Source organism: Carcharodon carcharias, chromosome 10 (genome assembly GCF_017639515.1).
Source record: "Carcharodon carcharias isolate sCarCar2 chromosome 10, sCarCar2.pri, whole genome shotgun sequence".
Lineage (NCBI taxonomy): Eukaryota > Metazoa > Chordata > Chondrichthyes > Lamniformes > Lamnidae > Carcharodon > Carcharodon carcharias.
In genome coordinates, this window is record NC_054476.1 from 149,586,923 (window position 1) to 149,608,802 (window position 21,880).

The following is a 21,880-nucleotide window of genomic DNA, read 5'->3' on the forward strand; positions in this document are numbered from 1 at the left end:
TGAGTGAGTGGGTAAAAATCTGGCAGGTGGAGTATAATGTGGGAAAATGTGAAGTTGTTCACTTTGGAAGAAAGAATTAAAAAGCAGAGCATTACTTAAATGGAGAACGACTGCAGAGTTCCGAAGTGTAGAGGGATTTAGGTGTTCTAGTACATGAGTCACAAAAAGTTAGTACGCATTTACAATAAGTAATTAAGAAGGCTAATGGAATGCTATCCTTTATTATGAGAGGAATTGAACATAAAAGTAAGGATGTTATGCTTCAGTTATACAGGGCATTGATGAGACCACATCTCCGATACTGTGTGCAGTTTTGGTCTCCTTATTTAACGAAAGATGTGTTAGAAGCAATTCAGAGGAGGTTTACTAGATTGCTACCTGGAATGAGTGGGTTGTCTTATGAGGACTAGGCTTGTTTCCACTGGAGTTTAGAAGAGTGAGGGGTGACTTGGTTGAAGTTATAAGATCCTGAATGGCCTTGACAAGGTGGATGCAGAGATAATGTTTCCTCTTGTGGGTGAGTCCAGAACTAGGGGGCACTGTTGTAAAATTAGGGATGACCTTTCAGGACAGAGATAAGAAGAATTTTTTTCTCTCAGAGGGTTGTGTGACTTTGGAACTCTCTGTCTCACAAGGCAGTGGTCATTGAATATTTTTAAGTCAGAGGTAGATAGATTCTTGTGAGGCAAGGGAATCAAAGGTTATCGGGGTGGATGGGAATGTGGAATTAATAATACAAACAGATCAGCCATGATCTTATTGAACAGCGAAGCAGACTCGATGGGCCGAATGGTCTGTTTCTGTGCTGCACATTCTACGTAAGATACAAAGGTGCCAGAGTTAGAGGGTTTCATGAGTACTTTAGCCAACAAAGTGGTTGAACGACAGAACGATCTCAAAGCTCTGATGTCCAACAAAATAAATAGTAAATGCAAAAGTAGCCAAGATTCATCCAATTTATTTCCATTTTATTGCAAGTTACAGTGAGCCCCACCCCCACCATAGTCCTTCCAAAAGTTGGCTTTGGTTATTTTCAGCTGTCACCTGACAGTAGGAATGTGAGGATCCCTCAAATAGAAAGGCTGGAACTCTCACAATGTGTAAGCTTTGCATCCACCATTAAACAGGGCTGAATGAACATCAAGTCAAGCTGAACTGTCCCAGAGTCTTGGGTGATATAGGATGCCTGAGTTTATCTTCACTTCATTCCTTCTGCTGCATTAGCCTCCCTTCCTGTGGAGTTCCCTCAGTTCCCAGGCTCATACTCGCTGTGTCACTGCTTTGGAGGGAGAAGCTGTTCCTTGGGTTGATTCCTGTCCACCTTCTCTTGCTGACAGCCGCAGTCTGCACACATGTCTGTTGTGGCTGATGGCTGTCTCCCCGCTGGCTTGCCCTGTGTGGAAAAAACAAAAACCAAATTACACTGACAAGAGCACAGCACCAAAACACAACCACAACTCAGGATGTTCTCAGTGGATGGCAATAGTCGCCTCGGAGTCAGAAGATGGTGGATATAAGATCCTGGGGGGGCTTTGACAGGGTGGACGTGGAAAGGATGTTTCCTCTTCCGGGAGAATCTAGAAATAGGGGGTCATCATTTGACAATAAGTGGTCGCTCATTTAAGACAGGGATGAGGAGAAATTTTTTCTCTCATAGGGTAGTATGTCTTTGGAAACCTCTTCCTCAAAAGGCAATGGAAGCAGAGTCTTTGAATACTTTTAAGGCAGATCTCGATAGATTCTTGATAAGCAAGAGGGAGATAAGTTATCGGGCGGTAGGTAGGAAAGTGGAGTTGAGGTTACAATCAGATTAGCCATGATTTATTGAATGGTGGAACAGGCTCGAGGGGCTGAGTGGCCTACTCCAGCTCCTAATTCGCACGTTCATCTGAGTCAAGTCCCAGTCCAGAGACCCAAGCCCAAAACCCAAGCTAATGTACAATTCCATCCCACCCTCAGTACTCATTTTGAGTATCATCTAGGCTGACACTCACAGTGCAGTAATGAGGGAGAGCTGCACTGTCAGAGGTGCTGTCTCTCAGATGAGACCTTAGACTGAGGCCCCATCTGCCCTCTTAGGTTTGGCATAAAAGAATCCCAAGATTGGAGGAGCAGGGCAGTTATCCCTGGTGTCCTTGGCCAATATTTATCCCTCAAGCAACATCACCAAACTAGATATTCTGGTCATTCATGGAATGTGGGCATCGCTGGCTAGGCCAGTATTTATTGCCCATCCCTAATTGCCCTTGAGAAGTTGGTTCTGAGCTGCCTTCTTGAACCGCTGCAGTCCATGTGGTGTAGGTACACCCACAGTGCTGTTAGGGAGGAAGTTCCACGATTTTGACCCAGAGACAGTGAAGGAATGGCGATATATTTCCAAATCAGTATGATGAGTGGCTTGGAGGGGAATTTGCAGGTGGTCATGTTCCTATGTGTCTGCTGCCCTTGTCCTTCTACACAGGTCATGGGTTTGGAAGGTGCTGCCTAAGGAAGTTTGGTGAGTTGCTGCAGTGCATCTTGTAGATGGTACACACTGCTGCAACTGTGTGTCGATGGTGGAGAGAGTGAATGTCTGTGGATGCGATGCCAATCAAGCAGATTGTCCTGGATGGTGTCAAGCTCCTTGAGTGTTGCTGGAGCTGCACTCATCCCAGAATGTTCCATCACACTCCTGACTTGTGACTTGTAGATGGTGGACAGGCTTTGGGGAGTCAGGAGGTGAGTTACTGCCCACAGGATTCCTAGCCTGTGGCCTGCTCTTGTAGCCACAATAGTTATATAGTTAGTCCAGTTCAGTTTCTGCTCAATGGTAACCCCCAGGATGTTGATAGTAGGGGATTCATTGATGGTAATGCCATTGATGTCAAGGGGCGGTGGTTAGGTTCTCTTTGGTGAAGATGGCCATTGCCTGGCACTTGTGTGGTGTGAATGTTACTTGTCAGCCCAAGCCTGGATATTGTCCAGGTCTTGCTGCATTTGGACATGGACTGCTTCAGTATCTGAGGTGTCGCGAATGCTGCTGAACATTGTGCGATCATCAGCGAATATCACCCTTATGATGGAAGGAAGGTCATTGATGAAGCTGAAAATAGTTGGGTCGAGAACATTACCCTGAGGAACTCCTGTAGTGACATCCTAGAACTGAGATGATTGACCTCCAGCAACCACAACCATCTTCCTTTGTGCTAGATACGACTCCAACTAGCAGAGAGTTTTGCCCCCGATCCCCATTGACTCCAGTTTTGCTAGAGCTCCCTGATGCCACTGTAAAGGAAAATCATTTTTTCCTAATATTACAGTAGGTTAGTTCAAAGTAGGCTTGTGGGGCTTTGTTGTGTGTGTGTGTGTGTGCATAGACAGTCAGACTGCAAGGTTGGAATCATCAAAAGGGGTTAGGTGTAAAACAGGCAATTGAAGTGGAGATGGGTAAGCTAGGATGAAGTCTTAGCAGATACGGTGTGAAGGGAATTTGCATTTTTAGATGAGTTGAGAGATCATTTGATTTTCAAAGGGACATAAGTTGTTTACAATTGGCAAGATAAACAAAGCAAAGTTATTAAGTTTTTTTTCCCATTTTGGGAAAAGTAGCTTCTGAAGAAAGGTTGAAACAATGGGATATAAAGATCAACATGGAAAAAGGTATTTAAAGAAAGATGGAAGGCCAAATGGGGGTGGCTGTGTGAGATCTTGAAAGGTGCACTGTGTGAAACATACCTGTGAGAAAAGCCTCCAGCCACTCTGGAGAAGTTTGCTGTACCAGTAACCAAGGTTTTGTTAAAAGCCTTTGGAGTTTCATTGTCGAGTGAGAGGGAGAAAGAAGCTGTGAAATACACACCTTACAGCAACAGTGGGTGCTTGTGGTAATATTGCTGGATTTTTTTTATAGATTAGGAATCTACTTGGCCTGTTGCCTGAAAGGGGTGTGTATTTGGGAGTTTGGTTAAGTATAAATCCTGTGAGAACTGCTATAAAACTAGATATAACTGTGTAACTGTATGTTTAAGTTTTTTAAATTTTGTTAATAAATGTTTTAATTTAATCTTTAAGATCTCCAAAGGTGGTAGTGGACTCATTACTTCTGACTTCTGTGCACAAACCTTCTCGTAATAAATACAAATTGCAAAATTATTGTGGTAGCGTGGCCAAGTTTCCCTTTGGGATTTGGTCAGTCTGGATAATATCACCTGCCACATCATATCACCATGCCTGGTTAAATGCTGCCTTGATGTCAAGGGCAGACACTCTCACCTCACCTATGAAGTTCAACTCTTTAGGTCATGTTTGAACCAAGACTGTGATGAGTTCAGGAGCTGAGTGACCCTGCTGGAACCCAATTGTGTCAATGAGCAGGTTATTTCTAAGCAAGTGCTGCTTGATAGCACTGTTGATGACCCATTCTATTACTTTACTGATGATGGAGAGTGGCTTATGGGGCGATAATTGGGCAGATTGGATTTGTCCTGCTTTTTGTGTACAGGACATACCTGGGCAATTTTCCACATTCTCAGGTAGATGCCACCATTGTAGCTGTACTGGAACAGCTTGGTTAGGTGCGCGGCAAGCTCTGGAGCACAAGTCTCCAGTGCAATTGCTGGAATATTGTCATGGCCCATAGCCTTTGCAGTATCCAGCGCCTTCAGTTGTTTCTTGATATTATGTGGAGTGAATTGAATTAGCTGAAGACTGGCATCAGTGATGCTGGGGACCTCAAGAGGAAGCAGTCCACTTGGCACTTCTGTCTGAAGGAGGGTCAGTACTGAGGGAGTGCTGCATTGTCAGAGGGTCAGTACTGAGGGAGCTCCGCACTGTTGGAAGGTCAATGCTGGGGCTGCACCACAGTGTCAGAGGGGCATTACTGAGTGAGCACCACACCGTCGTAGGGGCAGTACTGAAGAAGCACTGTGCTGTCGGAGGGGGAGTACTGAGCAAGCGCTGTGTTGTTGGAGGTGTCGTCCTTCAATTAAGGTGTTAAACTGAGATCCCTGATACCTATTCCATTAGTTCAAGTAGGCTTTAATGGTCCTAAGACACTATTTTGAAGAAGAGTAGAGAAGTTTTTGCTGTGCCTTGACCAAAAGAAGTCTCTTAACCAATACCACCAATAAGACATTAAATGTTAGTGGGCCTTTGCTGTTCTGTTGGTCTATAGTAACTGCAGGCCAAAAACTTAAAAACTGTGCAGAGCGCTAAAGAGATTTTTCAATGAGGCCCTGTATAAATATGAGCATTGATTTTTCTCTCTAAGTGACGGTAGTTTGGCCAGTGTCACTCAGAGGGAGTCTTAGGATGGCTGGAGTGGGAAATGGAAACAGTGCAGGAAGGGAGGTGTTCTGAAGTTGGGTTAAGGCAGATTCCGGAGATAGAACCAGAGGGAATCTAGCAATGCGGACATTGCGTGAGAACAAGGAAAGGTGCTCCATTTTCAGCATCAACATATTGTCTCCTTCCTCCCCCTAAATAATAAATATTAGTGAACACTAAAAATAACTATTGGGATAAGATGACAGAACTGAAGCTGATGTCACCAAGAGTGCAATTCAGAGATATTCACACTTCTGTGGGACAAAATTTGTATTTTGACTTTCTTGTCTGATCTTTTCCTGCCAAATTTGTTCTCCAGCCCAAATCTTGGTTATAACAACAACCACATCTTGTACTAATATCGTGAAACATCCCTAGGTGCTTCACAGGGGCGATTATATAAAAAAATTTTTGTAACAATCCAGAAAAGGAAATATCAATGGCAGATGATCAAAAGCTTGGTCAAAGGGGTAGGTTTTAAGGAGCATCTTTAAAGAGGTCTAGGGGGGAAATTCCAGAACTTAGGGCTCAGGCACCTGAAGGCATAACGACCAATGTGGGATAATTGAAATTGTAGATGCCACAAGAAGCCAGAATTGGAGGAGCACAGAGGTCTGGGAGGAGACTACAGAGATATGGAAGGGCAAGGCAAGGCTGAGAATTTTAAAATCAAGGCGTTGCTTAACCAGGGACTAGATCAGTGAGCAGAGTTAAGCCACATTTGGAGTACTGTGAACTGTTCTGGTCTCTATATTACACAAAAGATGTGGAGGCACCGGGGAAGGTGCAAAAACATTTTACAAGGATGATACTGGGGCTCTTTTTTTTGGAAAGATTTAGAGGGTATGTGACCTGACAGAAGTTTTCAAGATTAAGAAATGGTTCAATAGGGTAGACGCTGAGAAGATTGTGGGGGAGACCCAAATGAAAGGCCATATAAATAAACTAGTCACCAATAAATCCAACAAAGAATTCAGGGAAAACCTCTTTACCCAGTGAGTGGTTAGAATGGGGATTTTGCTATCACAGAGAGTGGTTAAGGCGATTAGCAGCGATGCATTTAAGGGGAAGCTAGATAAACACGTGTGGGAGAAAGGAATAGAAGGATATATTGATGGAGTGTAAAATAAATGGAGTGAGAGAAGGCAAACGTGGAGCATAAACATCTCCATGTTCTGGTGCAGTAATTTCCATGTAATGCTGTGTAGGAGTTCCTATCATACGTGTCCTGATTCTGCCCTCTGCTAATCCATTGAATATCCAGATTCCAGGAGGTCTGAGAAAGCAGGTCAGGTGATCTTCTCTCCCTCTTTGAGGAAAGCTTGGGTTCTGTTGTATTATCAACATGGCTGAGATCAGGGAACTTGATCGACTTGCAAACCAGGCAGAAACCCATGTTCCATTGTGTGTTAATGGTTCATTGTACTCACAATGTGTTTGATCCTAAGCTGACCTTCAAACTGCACATCCTATCCATTGATAAGGAGGCTCCATTTCTCCAGAATCCTCTACTTTCTCTCTCCTTAATCCTCTCCCACTCCCTCCATCTCTCCCCTAAACTCCCCTGCTTCCTCCATCTCTCTCCTAAATCCTCTCGAACTCCATCCATCTCTTGCCATAATCCTCTCACACTCCTTCCATCTCTCCTTAATCCTCTCACACTCCCTCCATCACTCTCCTAGATCCTCTTCTGCTTTCTTACTCTGAACCCTAATCTCTCCTGCTCGCTTTGTCTCTCCTAACCTCTTCCACCCACTCCCTCTCTCTTACATTCTCTCCAGCCCCCTCCATCTCCCTATCTCCTAAATCCTCTCACACAACCCCCATCTTGTTCCTAAGTCCTCTCCCGCCTTCTCTGTCTCTCAAAGTGAAGTATTTGGCCTATTTTATTACGCTATTGGCACTACATAAATGCAAGTGGTTGTATTCCTTCAGTATGGCTTCTAGTTGTGTGAGGCTGGGGGCTGAGAGTGCCACAATGTTGATAACTAACCTGGCCAATGAATGCCACTCATTGGAATATTTACTGGAGCTCATCTTTTTGCAAGAAAGAGTCAGGGCAGGAGCTTTGTTCTACCTGAGTGGGTCAGGTAATTCCACAGGATGGAGGTGAATGGGAAAAGGGATCAGGTGCAATGAAATTCTACTCTTCTGTCTGGTCTGCAATTTACCAGGAGTGGACAGTGGAAACTCACACTAAACCGATTCGTTTGACATGAGTGAATCTCAGTACAACTTGCCAGTGATAAGCACATCGCAGGAATTAAACTTCCTTCCAACAGTACCGTAGATAGATAATCGAGAGTATGACACACCGTGAGATTACACAGAGAGCTGGCTTCAGAGATCATCTTTTTCTAAATATTATCAGTTACAGTGTTGCATGGAGCATTTAGATTGGGAATTCCATAAATTGAACAGGCTACCTGAGCCCTCAGCCAAAAATGAACGGAACCCATTGCCAGTACTGCAATACGCTTTTACATTATTTCAATTTCTAACAAAGAAAAAACAGTAACGTAGACAGAATTGGTTTAGATCTTGTTATTTTCCCTTCGATGGTGCTGATAGCATCCATAAGCTTTTAAAACACAAGATTTTCATCTCGGCCTTGAGTGGTGTAAGAGCGTCAAAGGCCACTTACAGCAAAGCTGTGACTCGGGGGAAAAGCAATGATAGGAAGCAACAATATGGTTTGAAAGGGCATATGGGGGCCTCTCATCTCTGTTTGGCAATTGTTTCGAACACCTGGGTACTTGTAAAACGTTGGATGGTGTGTGTCCAGCAAGGTAAAGGGATTGGGATAAAGGAAGTGAAATCTTGCTACCTACATGACCTGGTAGATTGGCCAGACCTAGAGAAACATCTTCATGGATCCTCATTAAAATCCACACACACTGGGTTTTGAAGATTTATCTTATTGAAACATCATACGATCCTGAGGCAACTTGACAAGGTGGATGCTGATAGGATGTTTCCCCTTTTTGGAGAGACTAGAACTAGTGGATACAGTTTAAAAATAACGGGTCTCCAATTGAAGATGGAGATGAGGAGAAATTATTTTCTCTCAAAGGGTCGTGAGTCTGTGGAATTCTTGTCCCCAGAAACCATTAGAGGCTGGGTCATTGAATATTTTTAAGGCAAAGGTTCTTGATTTACAAAGGCGTCAAAGGTTATCAGGGGTAGACATGAATGTGGTCTTGAGGCCACAATCAGATCAGCCATGATCTTATTGAATGGCAGAACAGTCTCGAGGGGCTGAATGGCCTACTCCTGCTCCTAACTCGTATGTTTGTATGCAAGCACATTACTCTGTAGGAATGCTTCAGATTTTAGAATTAATCTTCTGTCAATGATAAATTAAGTGCGTTATCTGGCCTATGACTGTCTCTAGCTTTAAGCACCTGTTTAATGGGTAAAGGACTCATCCAAGGACCCACAACTGATTTAAAATAAGACCCACATCTCCCCAGTTTCTGCTATAGCTTTGGAAAAGTGACAGCCAATCTGCACATTGCAAGCTATGATATAAATGATCAGATGATCTGGTTCAGGTGTAGGTTGAGGGATCAATGTTGGACCAGGACAGCGGGGTAGGGGGCTGGGTAGGGAAAGCCCTTTACTTGCCTTCAAAATAGTGGCTGTGGGATCATTCGCATCCACCTGACAGGGCAGAAGGGGCCTCATTTTAACATCTCATCTGAAAGGTAGCACGTCTGACAGTGCAGCACTCCCTCTGTACTGGCACTGTGTCAATCTGGATTACGTGCTCAAGCCTCTGTTATGGATCCACAGCCTTTAGATTCGGAGGTGAGAGAGCTACCCACTGACCCATGGCTGACTCCTTGGGGTGCTTGAAGGACACTAAGGCATCCTGATAAGCTACTATATAAATGGAAATTCACAGAATGGTTACAGCACAGAAGGAGGCCATTTGGCCTGTCATGTGTGTGTTGGCTCTCCGAAGGAGCAATTCACCGTGCACCACTGCTCTGCATATTTCCCGTAGCTCTGCAAATATTTCCTTTTCAGATAATTATCCAATTCCCTTTTGAATGCCTTGAGTGAACCTGCCTCCACCACATTCTCAGGCAGCGTATTCCAGATCCTAATCACTCATGGCGTAAAAGAGTTTTTCTATACGTTGCTATTGGTTCCTTTGCCAATAACCTTAAATCTGTGCCAACAAGAACAGAAAATGATGGAAAAATTCAGCAGGTCTGGCAGCATCCGTGGAGAGAGAAAAAGTTAACATTCCCAGTCCATATGACCCTTCTTCAGAGCTAAAGAGAAGTGGAAATGTGATGAAATTTATACTGTTTAAGGGGGGGTGGGGCAGGTGGAGCTGGATAGAAGGCCAGCGATAGGTGGGGACAAAGGAAGCATTGACAAAGATGTCATGAACTAAAGGACAAAGGGAGTATTAATGGTAGTGGTAAGGGTTAAAAAAGGTGTTGATCGTGGCATAAAGGCGAGAAAGCAGAATGTGATAATAGCAGAACAAGGGTAAGCACTCTGAAAAAGACGACATGGAACAAGGAACAGATGGCCCTTTTGGGGAAGGGATGGGGGAGGACATGGTGGTGGTGAAAACATGGATAGAAAATAGGATAGATAAAAAAATATGGGTGGATAAAAAATGGGGATAAAACAATGAATAAATGAATAAAAATAAAAATAAGTCGATACAAAATAAAAATGAATGTAGAAAAAAGGGGATTAAAAAAGGAGTGAGGATAGAGGAGAGAGTTCATGGTCTGAAGTTGTTGAGCTCAATATTCAGTCCGGAAGGCTGTAAAGTGCCTAGTTGGAAGATGAGGTGCTGTTCATCCTGTTTGCGTTGAGCTTCACTGGAACAATGCAGCAGGCCAAGGACGGACATATGGGCATGAGAGCAGGGTGGAGTGTTGAAATGGCAAGTGACAGGGAGGTCTGGGTCATGCTTGCGGACAGACTGAAGGTGTTCCGCAAAGTGGTCACCCAGTCTGCGTTTGGTCTCTCCAGTGTATAGGAGACCACATTGTGAGTAGTGAATGTAGTAGACCAAATTGAAGGAGGTGCAAATGAAGCACTGCTTGACCTGAAAGGAGTGTTTGGGCCTTGGACGGTGAGGAAGGATGGGGGTAAAGGGGCAGGTGTTACACCTTCTATGATTGCATGGGAAGGGGCCGTAGGAAGGGGATTAGGTGTTGGGGGTAATGGAGGAGGGAATGGTCCCTATGGAATGCTGACTGAGGGGAAGATGTGTTTGGTGGTGGCATCATGCTGGAGTTGGCGGAAATGGCGGAGGATGATCCTTTGAATGCGGAGGCTGGTGGGATGAAAAGTGAGGACAAGGGGGATCCTATCATGGTTCTGGGAGGAAGGGGTAGGTGTGAGGGCAGAGGCGCGGGAGCTGGGTCGGACACAGTTGAGGGCCCTGTCAACAACAGTGGGTGGGAAACTATGGTTAAGGAAGAAGGAAGAGATGTCAGAAGAGCTGGTTTGGAAGGTGGCATCATTGGAACAGATGCGACGGAAACGAAGGAACTGAGAGAATGGGATGGAGTCCTTACAGGAAGCGGGGTGTGAGGAGCTGTAGTCGAGGTAGCTGTGGGAGTCGGTGGACTTGTAATGAATATTGGTGGACAGTCTATCACCAGAAATGGGGACAGAGAGATCAAGGAAGGGAAGGGAAGTGTTGGTGATGGACCATGTGAAGGTGATAGAGGGGTGGAAACTGGAAGCAAAATTGATACATTTTTCCAGGTCCAGTTGAGAGCATGACTTGGCACTGAAACAGTCATCATTGTACCAAAAAAAGAGTGGGACGGGGCTGACTAGGGCAGGAACAAGGATTGTTCCACATACCTCATAAAGAGAAAGGCATAAGTGGGGACCATGCGGGTACCCATAACCACACCTTTTATCTGGAGGAAGTGGGACAAGTTCAAGGAAAAATTATTTGGCGAGAGAACAAGTTCAGCCAGGTGGAGGAGAGTGGTGGTGGTTGGGGATTGTTCAGGCCTCTGTTCAAGGAAGAAGCAGAGAGCCCTCAGGCCATCCTGATGGGGGATGGAGATGTCGAGGGATTGGACGTCTATGGTGAAGAGGAGGCGGTTAGGGCCTGGGAACTGGAAATTGTTGATATAACGTAGGGCATCAGAGGAATCGCAGATGTAAGTGGGAAGATACTGAACAAGGGGAGAGAGAACGGAGTCAAGATAGGAAGAAATGAGTTCTGTGGGGCAGGAACAGGCTGATACCAGCTTCTGCATTCAAAGGATTATCCTCTGCCATTTCTGCCAACTCTAGCATGGTGCCACCACCAAACACATCTTCCCTTCACCACCGCACTGTTGGCATTCCATCGGGACTGTTCCCTCTGGGAAACCCTGGTCCACTCCTCCATCATCCCCAACACCTCATCTCCTTCCCATGCAATCGCAGAAGGTGCAACACCTGCCCCTTTACCACCTCCTTCCTCACCATCCAAGGGCCCAAACACTCCTTTCAGGTGAAGCAGTGCTTCACCTCTACATTGGAGAGACCAAACGTAGACTGGGTAACCGCTTTGCGGAACACCTTCGGTCTGTCCGCAAGCATGACCTAGACCTCCCTGTCGCTTGCCATTTCTACACCCCACCCTGCTCCCATGCCCACATGTCCGTCCGCTGCATTGTTCCAGTGAAGCCCAACGCAAACCAAAGGAACAGCACCTCATCTTCCAACTAGGCACTTTACAGCCTTCCAGACTTAAAATTGAGTTCAACAACTTCAGACCATGAACTCTCTCCTCTATCCTCCTTTTTAAATTCTCTTTTTTCTACATTCATTTTTATTTTTTATAGACTTATTTTTATTTTCAATCATTTATTCATTGTTTTATCCTTTTTTTATCCCCCCTTCTATCTCCATTTTCCATCCTTTGTTTCCCCACCATGGCCCTTCCCCCCACCCCATCCCCAAAAGGGCCATCTGTTTCTTGATCCATGTTGTTCTTTCACACAGTGCTTACCTTTGTTCTGCTACTATAACATTCTGCTTTCTTACCTTTATGCCACGATCAGCACCTTTTTTAGCCCTTACCACTACCATTAACACTCCCTCTGTCCTTTAGTTCAAGACATCTTTGTCGATCCCTCCTTTGCCCCCACCTATCGCTGGCCTTCTATCCAGCTCCACCGGCTCCACCCCCCTTAAACAGTATAAATTTCATCACATTTCCACTTCTCTTTAGCTCTGAAGAAGGGTCATACGGACTCGAAACGTTAACTCTGTTTCTCCCTCCACAGATGCTGTCAGACCTGCTGAGTTTTTCCAGCATTTTCTGTTTTTGTTACAATTTCTCCAATATGTTTTTGTGTTATGCTTTGCGAATGTCTGCTATCACACTTGGAGAACCATGCACAGTTCCAGTCTCTGTATCACTGAAAAGACAGGGAGGCACTGGAGATGATGGAGACACTGGAGGATGATACCAGACTGAGACATTGCAAATACAGTATGAGGAACAGACTGGGCCTCTTTTCTCTCGAAAAGAGAAGGCTGAGGGGTTTTCAAAGGGTAGGGGTAGAAAAAATGTTTCCACTTGTAGGAACATAGGTCTTAGGAGCAGGAAGAGGCCATTCAGCTCCTTGAACCTGCTCCACCATTCAATAAGATCATGGCTGATCTGGTTGTGGTCTCAACTCCACTTTGCCATCTGCCCCCAACTCCAGTTTCCTGTCTGCCCCCCATAACCCTCGACTCCCTTATCTATCAAAAATCTGTCTAACTTGACCTTCAATAAATTCAGTGACCCAGTTTCCACTGCTCTCTGGGGAAGATAATTCTACAGACTAACGACCTGATGAGAAGAAAGCTTTCTCCATATCCCAGTCTTAAAAGAGAGGCCTTTTATTCATAAACTGTGTCCCCTGGTTCTAGTCTCCCCCACAAGTGGAAAAATCCTCTCGGTACCTACCCTGTCAAATTCCCTCAGGATCACATATGTTTTGATAAATCACCTCTCATTCTTCTAAACTCCAATGGGTATAGGCTCAACCTGTGCAACATTTCTTCATAAGATAAGCCCCTCATCCCAGGAATGAGTCGAGTGAACCTTCTCTGAACTGCTTCTAATGTAATTATATATTTTTTCATTACATCTTGTAGGGAAGACCAAAGCTAGGGCTCATGAAAGGGGATAGTCACTAATGAGCCCAATGGGGGCATTCAGGAGAGGATTCTTTAGCCCAGAGAGTGGTGAGAATGTGGTACTCACTACCGCAGGGAGTAGCTGAGGTGAATAGCGTTGATGCAGTTAAGGGGAAAGCTAGATAAGCACAAAAGAGGAAAAAGGTGAGATGATGTAAGGTGCAGGGAAGGTCATGTGAAGCTGGCATGGGCCAGTTGGGCTGAAGTGTCTGTTTTGGAGGTGTAAATTCATTGCAAAGTGGTTGAAATGCTAGATGCTGTCTGTAGGTGGCGCTGCTTGCTTTGAAGTGGCAGTGCAGGGCGGGAGAGAGTAAGTTATGGCAGCAATATATTAGAGGCAAGCCAATTTGGGATTTATTTCGTAGCAATTAACAATAAAGCAAACACTACTCGAGATCCGAATAAATCATTAAATGCCAGCAATTCTCCTACTCAACAGCTGCGAAATAAGAAATATAAATAAAATCTCACAAAGCATAGAGATAGAAAGCCATAAGATGACAATACCAGGGTTTTACTGTCTCTTTGTTCACTCCTGCTCAGGTATGTTGAGCGTATCTGTTATGACGTGAATCGGTGCTGGTTTTCCCTCCCCCACCCCAGCCTGATCCCATTGTCCTCACTGTTCAGCTCAATGTCATACCCACTTTGCAGTTTTCAAAAATGTTTTGTGTTTTTGCTGGTTTTTCTTTTGAAATGAAACATCTGTTAAACGGATGTGGGGAACCCAGTTTCCAGCATTCCTGTATCTGTCAGAATTCCCACATTTTCCAGGAGAAAGAAATCCCTGTACAGGATAGGGAGAGAAATAAAGAAACACTCCTGGAAAGGGGAGATCGAGTGTGAGAGAGAAAGATAGCGGGAACCATGGTGGGAAAGAAAGGATGGGGCAAAATGAAAGAGATGGGGTGAGGGGGGTGGGGTGATGTGGAGAAAAAATGAAGGAGGGAAGGAGTGGCCTGAGGGAGAGAGAGAGAGAGAGAGAGAGGGCGATGGAGATACAGAAAAAGAGAGGAGCGGTGATGGGGAAATAAGAGAGAAGGAAGAGAAAAGAATGAGAGAGAAGAGAAAAAGGTAGACTGGGGAAAGAAGAAAGGACAAGGAGAGAGAGTGAAGGATATTGAAAAGGAGTGGGGCAGAGAAAATGAGTGCGGGGAAAGCGAGAGAGTGAGAGTGTGAAAGAGAAAAGGGGACGAGTGACAGAGAGTGAAAGTGTGTAGAAAGTAAGAGAGAATGAGGGACAATGAGAGAGGGGGAGGGATGAGGATTGGGGGTGGGGTGAGGGGTTAGTCAAAGCACATCGAGGTCAATGCACTGGAAGTTGAGGAGCCAGTGTAGATTAGTAAGTGCTGGTAGGCGGTGGTGGTGGTGGTGGGGTTTTTGGTAATGGACAGCCCCTGTGTGCACCATCATCTTATGGCCTCCTGCTCCCAGTACCCACACACATCATTGGCTGCCTGGCATGCCAGTGGTAAGGTAGGCCGTGAGGAAAAGGTGGGGGGGGGGGAGAGGAGGAGGAGGAGGAGGAGGAGGAGGAGGGAGTAGGAACAGGGCAGGAGGCAGGGGAGGTGACAAAGGTATATATAGTTCTGTAAAACACATCGAATTCTAGGTTCAGTCCCTAATCCAAGTTGGCTGATTGCAGATGCAGTTACAGTTGTGGTACCACAACCAAACTGTGTTGTGGAGGTGAGGGTAGGGTGGGGAGGGAGTCTCTGCTCTGATCACTGTCCAGTAACCAGGGTTGAAGACTTCCACATGGAGATGTTGTACAGGGTAAAAAAAATTGGGTTCAACTGTGATACTCCCAAGGTCGAATAGCTTTGACTCAAACATGAAGGATGCCCAATTTAACAACCTGGCAGCTGATGCCTGAGGTGGCCCGGAAACAGAAAAGGTGCAGGTCTTCCTGTAGATTGTCAGCTGTGGCTCAGAGGATAGCACTCTCGCCTCTTAGTCTAAAGGTCGTGGGTTCAAGTCCCACTCTAGAAACTTGAGCTGGTACTCCCAGTGCAGAATCGAGGGTGTGCAGCAATGTCAACAGTACCCTGGTTAGATGAGGCATTAAACCAAGGCCCCATCTGCCCTCTCTGAGGGGTGTAGAAGTTCCTGCAGCTACTATTTCAAAGAGGAGGAGCTCATTTGCAGTGAGCTAGCCGATCTTTATCCCTCAACAAATGTTAAGGAGAACCAATTATCTGGCCATTATCCTGCTGCGGTCTGTGGGATCTTGCTATGCGCAAATTGGCTGCAGCGTTTCCTGCATTACAACAGTGACTACACTTCAAAAAGCCCTTCATTGTCTGTAAAGCACTTTGGGACATTCTGTGATCGTGGAAGGTTATCGAAATGCAAGTTCTTTCCTTCTTGCAGAACACAGCACACTTTGATCAGGGTTCCAACGGGAGAGGAAACATTCATTAACAATTTTGCTGAGATTTTGCATCGTGACAAGAGCAGCACAAGAAGCTGTGTTAAGAAGTGTGTTTTTCTTGTTTTGAAATTGTTGCCCTCTCTGGGGACCCTATACCTGGAAGGTTAACTGTCTCTGCATTGGTACAATTCGAGGTAGTCACAGAGTTTGAGTCCAGTACACACACTGTCAGTAATCAACTGATACTTTATGCATTTGTTTTCAATGTAAACTACCCTGAAGCAGGAGTAGGCCATTCAGCCCTTTGAGCCTGCTCCACCACTCAACACTGATCTTCCAACTCAAATCCACCTTCCCGCACTATCCCCATATCCCTTAACTCTCAGTGCACAGAAATCTATCGGCTCCTGTCTTGAGTATACCCAATGCCTGAGTGTCCACAGCTCTCTGAGGTTAGAAAATTCCAAAGATTCACAATCCTTTGAGTGAAGAAATTTCTCATCACTGTTCCTATATTTCGAGACGATTCCCCTTAATTCTAGATTCTCCAGCTGGGGAAAATACTTTCTCAGCATCAACCCTGTCCAGCCTCTTCATAATTTTCTACATTCCAATGAGATCTCCTCTCATTCTTCTAAACTCCAGGAAATACAGGCCTAATTTACTCAATCTCTCCTCAAAAGACAATCCGATCCTCAGGAATCAGTCTAGTGAACCTTTGTTGCACTCCCACTAAGGAAGATATATCCTTCCTTAGGTAAGGAGACCAAAACTCTGTACAGTACTTCAGCTGCAGCCTCACCTCCGTCATTGTAGTAAGACTTTTTTACTTTTACATTGTAAATTTATATTGTTATACTGTGCTCTGTTCTGGTCATCTCATTACAGAAAGGATGGAATTACACTAGAGAGGGCACAGAGGAGATTTACAAGGATGTTGCCAGGACTGGAAAATTGCAGCTATGAGGAAAGATTGGAATAGGTTGGGGTTGTTCTCCTTGGAACAGAGGAGGCTGAGGGGAGATTTGATTGAGATGAATAAAATTGTGAGGGGCCTGGGATAGAGTGGATGGGAAGGGCCTATTTACTTGAGCAGAGAGGTCAGAGACTAGGGGGCATAGATTTAAAGTGATTGGTAGAAAGATTAGAGGGGAGATAAGGAATTTTTTTTTTTACCCAGAGGGTGGGAGGGGTCTAGAACTCACTGCCTGAAAGGGCAGCAGAGGCATTAACCCTTAGCTCATTTAAAAGGTGTCTGGATATACACCTCAAGTGCCGTAACCTGCAGGGCTATGGACCAAATGTTGGAAAGTGGGATTAGGCCGGGTGGCACGTCTTTCGGTTAGTGCAGACACAATGGATCAAGTGGCCTCTTTCTGTGCTGCAAACTTTCTATGATTCTATATTCTAGCCTCTGCAATAAAGGCTCACGTATCACTTGCTTTCCTAATTGCTTGCTTTACTGACTTGTTAACCGTCTGTGATTTACGTACAAGGACACTGAGGTCTCTGAAAGCCAATATTTTCCAGTCTCTCGTGTTCATTCAGAGGCCTGGCACAGACATGATGGGCTGAATGGCCTCCTTCTGCACCGTAACAATTCTGTGATTCTCACCATTCTGCCCCTGTGTCCCTGGATTCTGGTACTGACAGCAGACAGATCATTTATTCCCACTGATGCCTCAATGGCAGTGTGCCAGAGGGCATTAGGTACCATTCCAATCAGAACACCCCCACCCACCCCAACCCCCACCCACCCAATTTTTCTTCTTTTGCACCTCCCAACACCCACCTTATCCAGAAAGAGGAACTGCACACTCTGCCCTTAGTGGAGGGGCTCAATTTACACTCTCCCACTAGACGATAGTATCTCTTTAATCTCCTCCAGCCCTACAGCTTTCCTGGATCCCTGCACTCTTCCATTCTGACCACTCGTGCATCTGCAATTTTAATCATTCCAACATCCTGGGGGTTACCATTGACCAGAAACTGAACTGGGACGAGCCATATAAATACTGTGGCTACAAGAGCAGGTCAGAGGCTAGGAGTCCTGTGGCGAGTAACTCACCTCCTGACTCCCCAAAGCCTGTCCACCAACTACCAGGCACAAGTCTTGCCTGGATGAGGGCGGCTCCAACAACACTCAAGAAGCTCAACACCATCCAGGGCAAAGCAGCCCGCTTGATTGGCACCCCATCCACAAACATTCACTTCCCCAACAATTGACGCACAGTAGCAGCAGTGTGCACCATCTACAAGATGCACTGCAGAAACTCTCCAAGCCTCCTTAGACAGCACCTTCCAAACCCACGACCACTAGCACAGAAAACAATGACTAGATAATTGCATTTTACAAAAGCAACATACTGCAGGCGCTGGAAAACTGAAATAAAACAGAAAATGCTGGAATACTCAATAGATCTGGCAGCATCTATGGAGAAAGAAACAGAGTTAATGTTTCAGGTCAATGACCTTTCATCTGTTTCTCGTGATGCTGATTGAGAGTAAATCAAGCCCAAGACACCAGCGATAATGTGCCCTGCTCCTCTTCAAAGTAGAGCAATAGAATCTTTTATATCCACCTGAGAGGGCAGATGGGGCCTCTGTTTAATATCTCATCTGAAAGAAGCTCTGACAGTGCTGCACTCCCTCAGTACTGCACTGGGAGTGTCACAGAATCACAGAATTGTTACAGTGCCATTTGGTCCATCCTGTGTGCACCAGATCTCCGAATGAGCAATTCACCTAATTCCATTTCCCTGCCTTCTGCCTGTAACCCTGCACATTCTTCCTTTTCAGATCATAGTCTAATTCCTTTTTGAATGCTTCAATTGAACCTGCCTCCACCACACTCTCAGGCAGAGCATTCCAGGCCCTAACTACTCGCTGTGCGGAAAAGTTTTGCCTTATATCACTATTGCTTCTTTTGCTAATGAATTTAAATCTGTGTCGTCTCGTTCTCGATCCTTTCATGTGTGGGTATAGTTTCTCCCTGTCTGAGGGTCAGATACTTTGCATCTGTCTCTACCAAGGAGGTAGATGCTACTGAGGCCAAGGTGACAGATGAGGAAACTCTGTCATTAGAAGGGTTCAAAATTGATAAGGAGGAAGTGTTGAATAGACTGTCGGTACTTAAAGGCTCCTGGACCGGATGAGATGCATCCAAGAATATTGAAGGAAGTGATAGTAGAAATTGCAGGAGCACTGGCCATAATTTTTCAGTCTTCCTTAGACTCAGGGTGGTGCAGAGGACTGGAGAATTGCAAACATTATGCCCTTGTTCAAAAAAGGTTGTAAGGTTAAGCCCAGCAATTACAGACCAGTCAGTTTAACTTCAGTGGTGGGCAATATTCTAGAAACAATTATTTGGGACAGAATAGTAGTCAGATGGAAAAATATGGGTTGATAAGGGAGAGCCAGCATGGATTTCTAAAGGAGAAATTGTGTTTAACTAACTTGCTGGAATTTTTTGAAGAAGTAACAGAAAAGGTCGATGAGGGTAATGCTGTTGATGTGGCATGCATGGACTTTCAAAAGGCATTTGATACAGTGCCACACAACAGACTTGTGAGAAACGTTATTACTCATGGAATAAAAGGGACAGTAGCAACGTGGATACAAAATTGGCTGAGAAATAGGAAGCAGAGCGTAATGGTCAATGGATATTTTTCGGGCTGGAGGGAGGTTTGTAGTGGAGTTCCCCAGGGGTCAGTATTGGGACCCTTGTTTTTCCTGATATATATTAATGATCTAGATCTTGGTGTGCAGGGGACAATTTCAACGTTTGCGGCAATACAAAGCTTGGGAGTGTTGTAAACTGTGACGAGGACAGTTTAGAACTTCAAAAGGTGGCGGGACAGGTGGAGAGAACAATTTATAAAGCATATAGTATTCTGGGATTTACTAATAGGGGCATAGAGTACAAGAGCAAGGAGATTATGCTGAATTTATATAAGACACTCGTTAGACCTCAGCTGGAGTATTGTATGCAGTTCTGGGCTCCACATTATAGGAAGGATGTGAACACATTGGAGAAAATGTAGAAGAGGTTTACAAGAATGGCTCCAGGGATGAGAAACTTCAGCTATGAGGATAGATTGGAGAGGTTGGGTCTGTTCTCCTTGGAGAGAAGAAGGCTAAGAGGAGATTTGATAGAGATGTTCAAAGTCATTAGCGGGCTGGACAGAGTAGATAGGGAGAAGCTGTAACTGCTTGTAAAAGAATCAAGAACGAGAGGGCACAGATTTAAAGTGATTTGTAAAAGAAGCAAATGTGACCTGTGGAAAAACTTTTTCACACAATGAGTGGTTCAGGTCTGGAATCCATTGCCTGAAAGTGTGGTGGAGGCAGTTCAATCAAGGCATTCAAGAGGGCATTAGATGATTATTTGAATAGAAACAATGTGCAGGGGTACAGGGAAAAGGCAGGGCAATGGCACTAGGTCATAATGTTGATTTGGACAGCTGGTGCAGACATGATGGGCCAAATGGCCTCCTTCTGTGCCATTAAAATTCTGTGATTCTGAGAATTCTTTTTCCAGTCTTGCATATTTTTCACTAAATCGCTTAAGCACAAGTGATCAATAAAGCCTAATGATAAGGGGCAGGCAATGTGGAAGAAGGGCAGAGTATAGGATGAGAGGGGAGGAGGATTAACAAAGAGCTACATGTTTGCTTGTCGTTGTGTTTAAAAGGCGTCCGTGTTCACACTAGAGCAATGGGCAATCTTTAATAGCTGAAGGGTATTGATCGCTTTGAATATATGCCACTCGTTACATCAGCTGCTGTAAAATCTAAGAGGTGCAGTTAAGAGGCACTCAATTCTGACTAATCAAGAATGTGAAGTGAAACATCCCAGCAAAGGCTTTATTGATGAGCGTGTTTTGAAACAATTCAGGAGCCGATGTGCCACAATCCGTCAATCACTGGGAAAATCGAGCTCGCTTCACAGCAAATTAACATTCATTATACAACACCATTCCCCTAACACTTAAAAGGTCCACGTTTAAACCAATCAGTTGCTTACATTGGCCAAAATGTGGTCACTATTGTCCATCTGCATTAACGTCAATTTAAAATTTGCCAGTTACAGCCTAAAGTGACCCCCTTTATTTCAGGCCAACACACCGGCGTTTACATGTTAGCTCACACCTTGTTGGGTTGTGCTGAATACAAGAACAATCAATAGAATAGAATCACAGAATTGTTACAGTGCCCAAGGAGACCATTTGGCCCATTGTGTCTGCACCGGCTCTCCAAATGAGCAATTCACCTAGTGTCATTCTCCCCGTAACCCTGTTCAGATCACAGTCTAATTCCATTTTGAATCCTTGATTTGAACCTGCCTCCACCACACTCTCAGGCAGTGCATTTCAGGCCCTAATTACTCACCGTGTGAAAAAGTTTTTCCTCATATCACTCTTGCTTCTTTTACTAATTAATTTAAATCTGTGCCCTCTTGTGCTCGATCGCTTCATGAGTGAAGACAGTTTCTCCCTATCTACTCTATCCAGACCTCTCATGATTTTGAATACCTCTATCAAATCTTCCCTCAGTCTTCAAGGCAAATAATCCCAACTTCTCCAATCTATCTTCATAACTGAAGTTCCTCATCCCTGGAACCATTTCAGTGAATCTTTTCTGCATCCTCTCCAATGCCTTCAACTGGACGCAATACTCCAACTGAGGCCAAACCAGTTTTTTATTTCAGTTCAACTTAACCTCTTTGCTCTTGTACTCTATGCTCTCATTAATAAAGCCTAGGATACTGTATGCTTCATTAACTGCTCTCTCAATCTGTCCTGCCTCCCTCGATGACATATACACATATACACCCAGGTCCCTCTGCTTCTGCTCCTGCACCCCCTTTAGAGTGGTACCCTTTATTTTATATTGTCTCTCCATGTTCTTCCTACCAAAATTAATCACTTCACATTTTTCCACATTGAACCTCATCTGCCACCCATCCACTCATTCCACCAAATTGTCTATGTCCTTTTGAAATTCTACACTAGCCTCCTCACAATTC

General features: G+C 44.8%; 1 protein-coding gene across 2 annotated transcripts in view; it reads right to left on the reverse strand.

The window, feature by feature from the left end:
* Positions 1–950: 950 nt before the first annotated feature.
* The window catches only part of dph1 (diphthamide biosynthesis 1), a 618,203-nt gene continuing 597,273 nt past the window's right edge, over positions 951–21,880 (reverse strand). For both annotated transcript variants that reach the window (XM_041196491.1, XM_041196492.1), the window contains one exon: positions 951–1,393. In XM_041196491.1, the coding sequence (XP_041052425.1) occupies positions 1,274–1,393 (120 nt within the window). In that variant the 3' untranslated portion in view covers positions 951–1,273. The remainder of the gene's footprint in view (positions 1,394–21,880) is intronic.